Genomic DNA, 10,926 nt, shown 5'->3' with positions numbered 1-10,926 from the left:
TTACAGCCGCTCCTCAGACCCCAGCAGCAAAGATGGTGAAGCAGATCGAGAGCAAGGTACGCGCTCCCGGGGAAGGCCAGGGCGCCGGCGCCGCGGGCGGCCTCTGTAGCTGGGGAAGGCGGTGGCGGGAGATGCGGAGGCCGCCCCTCTGCATTGCCGGGGGAAAGGGACGCGGCGTCTCGGCCTGGGACTGAGGGAAGCAGCGGCCTGGGCGCGCCCAAGGCGGTGGAGCCTGCCCTAGCGGAAGGGAAGAGAGGGACGAGGGTCCCCTGGAGGGCGGAGTGGCTGTATCCAGCGTTGCCAGCACCCTGTGCCCTGGGGGGGTTGCACGCACGCGGGGAGCGCCCGGGAGATGTGAGAGCGCGGGCAGCGTGAGGAGTCCCCACGCTGCCCTTCCTGCACCCTCCCGTCCGGGCAACCCCGACTGGAGGAAGGTGAGGGAATAGAAGGGGTCCGCCCTTGGCCCCCTTCTGTATCCAGATTCAGGCCCTAGGCAAGGATAGAGAAGGCCCCTTGCAGAAGGCACGGGTCACTGGCCGCCGCTGCCTTTCCGTATGCGAAGTGATCCACCCGCAGCGGGGATAGTGATCTCCCTTGGGAGCTGGTCTAGGCCGGAGACCCCCGGCTGCTTCCACCCATTCCCGGCTCCAAAGGTGACGCGTGCTGTATCCGCACTAAGAAGGCGGATTGCGGCTGGAGACCCCCTGGCACGTGCAAGTCTGGCCAGGAGGCCAGAGGGCCCCAGGTGACCGCGAGGAAGTGAGGTCCGGGCCGCGCCCACGGGACTCCTGTGGCGCAGGGCGTGTTTCCGGCAGCAGTGGCTTTGGAATGACTCAGTCCCCAAGGTTGGGCCCGGGGGCCTCGGCTGCCCTGCCCGTCCGTGATTCACCCTCAGTCGGTGGGTTTTGCTGGAGCCAGGGTTCCTCCTGGGTGCAGCCGCGCCCTGCCCCTGCTCGCCGACCTATCGGTATCCCGATCGATGTTTTGTCCTCTTAAAAACGCCCAAGGCAAAACAGACTTCCCATGTTCGAAAGTTATTGCAAGCCTAAAACCTTCCAGACTGGGAAACTCAGAGCCTAACACGCAGCGTCTAATGTAGCCATCGCAGAAATATTTGTTAAATGCAGCGTCAGAAAAGTGAGTGGAGGAAATTGATACTGCCCGAACGGTAGAAGACCCCTCGCCAGCGCCTACCCTGCGATTACCCCTCCCCACCCGCGGGAAGCAGGGGAGGGCGGGTCCTCGCCTGCCTTGGGTGCCCTGACCTGTTTGGTGCCGGGTGGGCTTCGGAAACAGAAGTGTGTCTGCAATGTGTCCCCGATCCTTTTGTTCCTTTGATTGTTATTGACTCTCAGTATTTTTTTCCTCATATGTTGATTGCCACTGTCGTCTTTTATCTTCCTCTTAATCAGTATTTTCTTAGTGGGATTCTCATTTTAGCAGCCCTCATGTGTTGAAAAGATCCTTAGTAGTGAATTGTCTTTCATATACTTTTTTCCAAGCACCTATTGTGTGACAAATTTTAGTCCATTCCTGGGGAAGGGAGTGGGGCTGGGATTCTGTTCTCCAGGGTCTGGCAACCTCAGTATAACCGAACTGCTGAGAACCCCCTCCACGGAGCCAGAAGACCTTTGAGTGGTCTATGTTAGTTGTCACAATATCCAGCTACTACAAACAGAAAGTTGATTAGGATTTCTGGAGCACAGTTTAGTCCTCCCAGTTGTCAGAGCATGGTGGCACCTTCCTCTTCTACCAGTGACAAAGGTGTACAAGGGTGACAGGAACTTTAAAAAAAAGCACTACAGCCTGGGGCCCACAGGCCCTGATAATCAATCCTCAAAGTAACAATCCAAAGTCATTGATCAAAAGTTACACTAATCTGATTGTTATTTGTTAGTTTGTTTTTTGAGATGGAGTTTTGCTCTTGTTGCCCTGGCTGGAGTGCAGTGGCTTGATCTTGGCCCACTGCAACCTCCATCTCCCAAGTTCAAGCGATTCTCTTGCCTCAGCCTCTTGAGTAGCTGGGATTACAGGCATGCGCCGCCATGCCCAGTAATTTTGTATTTTTAGTAGAGACTGGGTTTCACAATATTGGTCAGGTTTGTCTGGAACTCCTGACTTAAGGTGATCCACCAACCTCGGCCTCCCAAAGTGCTGGGATTACAGGTGTTAGCCACCGCGCCCAGGCTGTTATTTGTAAATGTTGAATACATCTTACGTTTTCATCCTAATGGACTAAATTGGCATCATTGGTCATTGAGAACAATTCTGTTTCTGAGGCAGTCTGTTAGTACGTTAGGGCCAACTGGGATCTATTTCAGAGAGGAATGGAATAATTGATTGTAAATGTGATGAGGAAGAAATAAACACTTTAAAAAAAAAAAAAGAAGAATGACACCTACCATTTATTCAACTCCCATCCACAAGGCACTTGGCTAAATACTTCAGAAACCACTCACACTTACTACCTTCAGAGTAGGTATGTTTAAGCAAAGAGATCTTAGACTCTGCTCCTATTTACCCCAACTACATTGTTTTGCTTCCCCCAGATTATTGGTGTCAGTGATGGAGACATTTGTTAATAGTAACTGTTAGTTTCTGGGAGCTGGAAATTATGATTTCTTCTTAGTAATATACTCGAATAATTTTCAAGCTGATACCCATTTGGAAGTATCAGAAGAGAGTTTGTACGTGAAGCCTGCACATACCTGGGGTGTAACTCATGTTCATTTAGGCTAAAAGTTATTGTTGCATGCCTCTTTTCAGAATTTTAGGTACTTGTGTTTAAATTTGATTCAGAACTGTTTTGGAAAAGCCTTGAGTATGTTTGAAATACCTTCCCTCTTGAAAGTAATCTCAAGTTTTTAATGAGGGTCAATCATGTTAAAAAAACAAAAATGTTTATTCCAGACGTTGGCATTTCTTGACCTTTTTTCCTGTCTCACCTGGGTCTTGCAGTAAAGGATGCCTGGTTTAACTTTCTTGGAAATCACATTAGGGAAGGCTTTGAATGAAATTGATTGGAACAATCAGTGATGATTTGGAAAAACAATTGCTATACTTCTAATGTACCCTGCTGCAGCCCTCCCCATGTCTCCACCTCTAGGGGTGGGGTTGAGGGATTTGCATAACTGAAAAATTTATGGAAGTGTTGTCCTACCTTTCTCAGGAACACCAATTGTGAATTATTTTCCCAAAAACATGAGGTAGAAATTAGAAATCTAGAGAAGTAACTATTACTACCTGAGGTCACATTAGTGTTTTCTTGTTTATTTGGTTTTTTATCTTATGGTGTTTTATTTATTTATTTATTTATTTTTTTCTTTTTGAGACGGAGTCTGGCTCTGTCTCCCAGGCTGGAGTGCAGTGGCCGGATCTCAGCTCACTGCAAGCTCCGCCTCCCGGGTTTACGCCATTCTCCTGCCTCAGCCTCCGGAGTAGCTGGGACTACAGGCGCCCGCCACCTTGCCCGGCTAGTTTTTTGTATTTTTAGTAGAGACGGGGTTTCACCGTGTTAGCCAGGATGGTCTCGATTTCCTGACCTCGTGATCCGCCCGTCTCGGCCTCCCAAAGTGCTGGGATTACAGGCTTGAGCCACTGCGCCCGGCCTATGGTGTTTTATTTATTTGATTTCCTTCTTTATGGGACCTCTTGTGGCGGCGGGGGGCGGGGAATGTTCATTTTTTATTAAACCTATTTGACCAGTGTTGTTTCCTTGAAGAAAACCTAGACTTCGGATATAGATGTTTATGTTTTGATTTATCTTAATTGCTCTGGTTTGGTTTTTGGGTTTGGTCAGCACTAACAGACTAATTGTGGTTAAAATGACTCCTTTGTTTTGGGGAGGCCAAGGCGGGTGGATCACTTCAGGTCAGGAGTTCAAGACCAGCCTGGTCAACATGGCAAAACCCCATCTCTATTAAAAATACAAAAATTAGCTGGGCGTGGTGGTGGAGGCTTGTAATCCCAGCTACTCGGGAGGCTGAGGCAGGAGAATCACTTGAACCCCAGGGGCGGAGGTTGCAGTGAGCTGAGATCAGGCCTTTGCACTCCAGCCTGGGCAACAAGTGAAACTCCGCCTCAAAAACAAAACAAAACGAGTCCTTGGTAACTAGAATATTCGGTTCCCAGGGTTACAGTATCTAGATAGTAAATAATTCAGGGAAGTTACTGGTAAGAGATTTCTTCATCATTTCTACTAAGAATTTTATTTAACAAGCATTCCTTATGAAAAACAATATCTAAGAAAAATTTCCTTCATGAGGAACTAAAATTTTCATTTAATGAATGATGAGGGTGTAGTTTTAAAATAAAGGGCAAAAATCAAAAGTTGGTAAACGTGTGATCTCAACTCTGGAAACCCCATTATGCTTATGTCAACAGTGATGTCTGAGTGTTGAGGTTTGGGGAAGGTTAGTTTCCTTGACTTTTCAAAAAATTTTAGATTTTCGTATGGTCTACCATAGACAAATGAGTTTAATCAAAAGTCGTAGCTTTTTTTTTTTTTTTGAGATGGAGTCTCCCTCTATTGCCCAGGATGGAGTGCAGTAGCACAATCTTGACTCACTGCAACCTCCACCTTCTGGGTTCAAGCTATTCTCCTGCCTCAGCCTCCTCAGTGGCTGGGACTACAGGCGTGAGCCACCACACCCAGCTAGTTTTTTGTGTGTTTTTAGTAGAGACAGGGTTTCACTGTATTGGCCTGGCTGGTCTCGAACTCCTGACCTAGTGATCCACCCACCTCGGCCTCCCAAAGTGCTGAGATTACAGGCATGAGCCACCATGCCCAGCCAACTTTTTTTTTTTTTAAGTAACTTGTGATGTTTCAATTGCAAAATCCTATGCCTTTGTGACTTCAGGTGACCCCTTCATAATCCATAAGTGTTTAGTGAATGTCTACCATATACCTAGCCTTGACATGGAAACATTTTTAGTACAAATATCTATTTTTATTTTCCTTTTGTTTGGTGGAAAGAGAAATTAGCCAGTTCACAATATTTTATAAAATAGTCATGAAGACATGAATATCAGTATGCTCTACACATTATATCTTGTTTCATCTTACCAAGTAACACTATCAACAATGTATAGAATTTCTTCAAACAGAGTTTTATTTGGCTTGTTTGGAGTTTTTTTTTTTTTTTTTGGCTAAAAAGTAGGTCCTGAAAGGAGGTCCTCCAAAATGTACTTTGTGTGATTGTGTCGAGTCTTTCTTTTGAAGGTTTAATATTTAACTATTTATTTAACATAAGCTTTTTTTGCTGTTAGGCTGCTTTTCAGGAAGCCTTGAGCACCGCAGGTGATAAACTTGTAGTAGTTGACTTCTCAGCCACGTGGTGTGGGCCTTGCAAAATGATCAAGCCTTTCTTTCATGTGAGTATTAAACAATGTCTGCTTTGTAAGAGATTTGTGTTTATGGGTTGGTGGTCACAAAGGTAGGAAAGAAAGACAGTTAAAGGATTTTGGTTTTGGTGGGAGGGGGGTTTCTTTGGCTGGATCGTTGGTCTAGAAGCAGTAGTATAACAAATAATTTAGGTTTGATACATGTAGCCCATTGAAAATAAATTTTAGAAGTTAATTTTGTCTTAAATAGTTCTTTTTTTCCCCACATTGAAACATGGGCCTTATTTGAAATCCCAGCCTCAGAGTTTGATATGACAAACTGTTTTATACTAGGAAAAATTTGATTTAGAGAAAATTTATGTCTCTTAGATCTATGTCTCCAAAGATCTAAATATTTGGATCTTTAATTAGTCTCTACTTTTATTAAGTTTTCATTTAAGAAGCTTGAGTACATTGATTGCTGTTACCTAGTTCTAAATCTTTTTGGATTTTTCATTTAAAATTTTCCAGTCCCTCTCTGAAAAATATTCCAACGTGGTATTCCTTGAAGTAGACGTGGATGACTGTCAGGTATGTAGCTGGAAATATGAGATACTACTGAGCTTTTCACATTGGCCTTTTCCTCTGAATTGCACAGTGCTTTTTTCCATAAATATGTCAAATAATTCTAGAACTGTAATCCTATCTAAAAAGTTCTATCTCAGAAGAACAGGTAAGTTAGGAGCTTAATCCTAGCTATCAGGAGCTGTATATCACATCCTAAAGTAAACACAAATAAATCAGTAAGACTTCTGAATCTTATTGGCCACCCACCTTTCTAAAACCCTATGTTCTACTTTACACTCTGAGATGCTCAATAAATAGAGATTGAATTTAGCTATGATCATTACATCCATAGGCTTGATGGGGTCACCAAATTATGAGACCGCTTGTACGGCTCTTTGTGAACTTGCAGTAGCGTGAGAACCTGCATTTGCAAGCCTATTCTAGTCTTGGTTGATTTTAGTCAATTAGAAGCCACAAATGTTTTAACAGGTAAACAAACACCAAGGTACCTGAGATAATAATTTGGAGGAAATTCCAAGTTTGGTTTTATTTAATGAATACTTGTTTTGCACTAGGTATATGCCAGGCACTATTCTGGGTAGTTTTTAAGTATCAGTTCATTTAATCCTGAGTGCTGTTATCATCCCCATTTTATAGATGAGAAAACTGAAACACAGCTTGTTCATGAAGTTTCAGTGAGTATGTGGCTGAGCTAGGATTTAAAATGAAGTAGTTTGGCTTTTCAGCTCTTGACCTTAAGCACTACCCATTAGAGGATCCTGTCTTATGGTGGGTATAGATACGATGCTTAGCACATGACTGCTGACCTAGGAGAGCCTGTTGAAGAGGTATCACTTCGGGGCCCTTTGCAGATAAGTGAGCATTTTCACTTAGCCCCAGTGGAGAAGGAAAGGCGATGGGGGAGGGGTGCAGTGTGGCAACAGAGGCGCTGGACTTGTCTTCCAGTCCTAGCTCACTGGCTTCTGCTTTTAGGCCAGTCACTCCTCTTCCTTGAGCCTTAAGACCTGTCACATCAATCTCCCAAGGTTGCTTATTCATTGAGCAAACATGGAATGTCCAATAAAGGCTGAAGGGTCACTTAAAACAGGCAAATGGCAGTGCTTTCTAAACATGGGAGGGCGCAGCAACCCCAGATTGCATATTCTCAGCCATATTTTGACTCTGTACCTTGGGCAACCCCTGCCTTGGCTTGTGCTGTCTCCTCCCTCTCGTCTGTCCTTTCCTTTCCTACCTGACTAACTCCTTGTCATGAGCTTCACCCCTTCTCCACTTACCCCCTCGTGTGCCCTAAGTACTCAGTAAATCTTGGCAATTATTATAATGATCTTTATGTCTGTCCTTTACCATTAGTCTCAGTAGATTCCTAGGATCAGGGTGGTACCCTGTCTTAATTCACCTTGGTTTCCCCTTCACCTAGCACACCTGCCTTGCATGTAGTATAGGTGTAGAATGAATGATGAATGTGGCATGGTTGTTAAGTTACTGTTCTAGATGTGTCCCAGAGTTTTTTTAAAAAAAAAAGAGAAAAAGAGTGCAATTGCACTTCTGTGAAAAAAAAAAAAAAAAATCCTTGTTCCTTCTTTTAATCAAACTTAGTCTTATTTCTTCTATTAAGGTCAATTTAGCTAGGGGAAAATTGCACCTGGAGTAGAGAAATTCTAACTGCCACTGATCCTATCAGATAACAACTTGATTTTTTTTTTTTTTTTGAGACTAACATTTGAGAATAACAGTTATAATAACTCTCGCTTTGTCACCTGGACTGGAGTACAGTGGCGTGATCTCGGCTCACTGCAACTTCCGCCTCTTGGGTTCAAGCAGTTCTCTGCCTCAGCCTCCTGGGTAGCTGGGATTACAGGCATGCACCACCATGCCTGGCTACTTTTGTATTTTTAGTAGAGACGGTTTCACCATGTTGGTCAGGCTGGTCTCAAACTCCTGACTTCAGGTGATCCACCCATCTTGGCCTCCCAAAGTGCTGGGATTACAGACATGAGCCACCACGCCCAGCCTTGATTTTTTTGTGAAAGTAAATAGGTGCTAGATGCCATGATAAGCCCTTTGCATGCACTATGTCATTTAATCTTCACAATAACTATAAGAATATTTTTTATTAGCACCCTCATTGAACAGGTAATGGGACTGCAGCACAGAAGGTGAAGTCAGTCTCTTGAGGCAGAGCAATGCACCATACTGTACTGAGGACAGGTGTTCTTACTGCCTTTGGGAAGTACAGTCATGCATCACTTGATGATGAGGATACCTTCTGAGAAATGTTAGGCAATTTGGTTGTGCACACGTAGAGTGTACTTACACAACCTAGACAGTGCCTTCTCCTGGAATGCTTCCTGAAGGACCTGCCTGAGGCTGTTTAATAGTAACTTTCTTCTTAAAAAAATAAGTAGGGGCCGGGCGCGGTGGCTCAAGCCTGTAATCCCAGCACTTTGGGAGGCCGAGACGGGCGGATCACGAGGTCAGGAGATCGAGACCATCCTGGCTAACACGGTGAAACCCCGTCTCTACTAAAAAATACAAAAAATTAGCCGGGCGAGGTGGCAGTCGCCTGTAGTCCCAGCTACTCGGGAGGCTGAGGCAGGAGAATGGTGTGAACCCGGGAGGCGGAGTTTGCAGTGAGCTGAGATCCGGCCACAGCACTCCAGCCTGGGCGGCAGAGCGAGACTCTGTCTCAAAAAAAAAATAAAATAAAATAAGTAGGAATACACTCTAAATTAATGATGAAAGTATAGTAAATACAAAAACCAGTAATCTAGCTGTTTAGTATCAAGTAGTATATACTGTACATAATTGTACTTAGTATCAAGTAATATATACTGTACATAATTGTAGTGATATGCTTTTTTAAGTGAAGGCAAGGTTATTAAGAAAGTAAAGAAGTAGGGGCCGGGCGCGGTGGCTCAAGCCTGTAATCCCAGCACTTTGGGAGGCCGAGGTGGACAGATCAGCTGAGGTCAGGAGTTTGGGACTAGCCTGACTGACATTGGAGGAACCCTGTCTCTACTAAAAAAAATACAAAATTAGCCGGGCGTGGTGGTGCATGACTGTAATCCCAGCTACTTGAGAGGCTGAGGCAGGAGAATCACTTGAACCCAGGGGACGGAGGTTGCAGAGAGCCGAGATCACGCCATTGCACTCCAGTCTGGGCAACAAGAGTGAAACTCCAGCTCAAAAAAGAAAAAAAAAAGAAAGTAAAGGAACAAAAGAATGTCTCCTCCATAGATAAAGCAGTCTGTAGTGGTATACTTTTTATGTAATTGCAGCACAGATTTGTTTGCACCAGCTAATGCGATGGGCTATGACATTAACCCATCACTAGGTGAGAAGAATTTTTCAACTTCATTATAATCTTATGGGACCACCACATATATGCAATCTGTCATCGACCTAATGTTAATTGGTGCATTACATTTGGTCATTGACCAAATGTTAAATGGTGCATTACTATAGGTGTGCAAAGCTCTCAAGGACTTCCGTATAACACAGCTCCTCCTTCATGTCTGCTTGGGGCACTCTCATCACCCTGAAAGTATCTTTTTCTTTTGAGACAGAGTCTCACTCTGTCGCCCAGGCTGGCATGCAGTGGTGCCATCTCTGCTCACTGCAACCTCCACCTCCCGGGTTCAAGCAATTCTGCCTCAGCCTCCCGAGTAGCTGGGACTACAGGCGTCTGCCACCACACCAGGCTAAATTTCATGTTTTTAGTAGAGACGGGGTTTCGCTTTGCTGGCCAGGCTGTTCTCAAACTCCTTACCTCAAGTGATCCACCCATTGTGGCCTCCCAAAGAGCTGGGATTACAGGCATGAGCCACCGTGCCTGGCCTGAAAGTGTCTTTTAAAACCTTGAAGTGACCCTCTGACAAACTGGGGAACTTTAACTTTGCCTCCATAGACTCATAGAAAAGTATCAGCAGTAGCCCTTTTGAAAATGAGACCAACCTTATTTCTCTGACAGCCAACAGGGTTATGATACTTATTTTATAAATGGTGACCTCCCTCTGACCCTTACTTTGAGTGAGTTTTCAATAGTATGCATTCAATAAACACTTGCCATTTTTATTCCAGCCTTTACTGTCCTTGTGCCTCTTACTGGAACCTGTACTTTCATTCTCAGCAGGTGTCCAGCATTAAAAGAAAAAGTAAAGATTACGTAGAAAGAACTCCTCAACAGTAGTGCCAACCACCATCCTAGAGGTCGTCATAGTGTTTGTAGCTGGCCTTTCTTCCCCTTGAGAGTTCTCTGTTGGTTTCCATGATTTGGTTCTCAACAGTCCTGCCTGCTCGCTTGCTGTCCTGTATAGCTTTTGCTGCTTAGGTGCTGAGTACTGTATTTCTTTCCCAGTCCTCTTTTGAGTGTCTGGCTGACATTTTCAATCCCTATTGGGTTCCAAACCAAACCAGTTTCATGGTATTGTCCTCCAAACCTTGCCCTCTTACAGCATGAACAATGCGTTGAGCGTGGGGTATTACAAGAATTCTCATTTAGCATTCCACAGTTGAGGAATGTCTGTTACTTCAATTACCTTTGAGCTGCAGAAGAATCTTTAGCTGTAGCAAGAGCCACTTCTAGGAGAGGAGAAAATATGAATCAACTAGCCCAATTTGCAATGTTAGGAATTTGTGGATTTTCTCAGTAGGATGGCTTTCAAAAGTTAGAGCGTCAGAGTCACCTGAAGCTCGACTTTAACTGTAATGGTTTAAGATAGGGGTTGATGGGGAAACTTGTAGTATCCCTCAGGTGATTCTGATACTGCAGCAAGGTTTGAGAATCCACAAAGTCTTTTTATTTTTCCTCCCGAGATAGAGTCTCATTCTGTCACCCAGGCTGGAGTACAGTGGCGTGATCTCAGCTCACTGCATCCTCCACCTCCCAGGTTCAAGCAATTGTCCTGTCTCAGCCTCCTAAGTAGCTGGGATGACAGATGTGCACCACCATGCTTGGCTAATTTTTGTATTTTTAGTAGAGATGGGGTTTCTCCATGTTAGCCAGGCTAGTCTCAA

At 44.6% G+C, this 10,926-nt stretch overlaps 1 protein-coding gene across 2 annotated transcripts in view; it reads left to right on the top strand.

The window, feature by feature from the left end:
- Positions 1-6: 6 nt before the first annotated feature.
- TXN (thioredoxin) overlaps positions 7-10,926 on the top strand; it is a 12,677-nt gene continuing 1,757 nt past the window's right edge. The window contains exons 1-3 of one of the 2 annotated variants that reach the window (XM_011954597.1): positions 7-56; positions 5,269-5,373; positions 5,854-5,913. In XM_011954597.1, coding sequence (XP_011809987.1) covers positions 33-56; positions 5,269-5,373; positions 5,854-5,913 — 189 coding nt within the window. In that variant the 5' untranslated portion in view covers positions 7-32. The remainder of the gene's footprint in view (positions 57-5,268; positions 5,374-5,853; positions 5,914-10,926) is intronic. The other variant, XM_011954598.1, reaches the window with a different exon arrangement.

This window comes from Colobus angolensis, unplaced genomic scaffold, assembly GCF_000951035.1.
Source record: "Colobus angolensis palliatus isolate OR3802 unplaced genomic scaffold, Cang.pa_1.0 Scaffold386, whole genome shotgun sequence".
Taxonomy (NCBI): domain Eukaryota; kingdom Metazoa; phylum Chordata; class Mammalia; order Primates; family Cercopithecidae; genus Colobus; species Colobus angolensis.
Note: the sequence above shows the minus strand (reverse complement) of the source record. Positions and strands in the feature narration are given on the sequence as shown.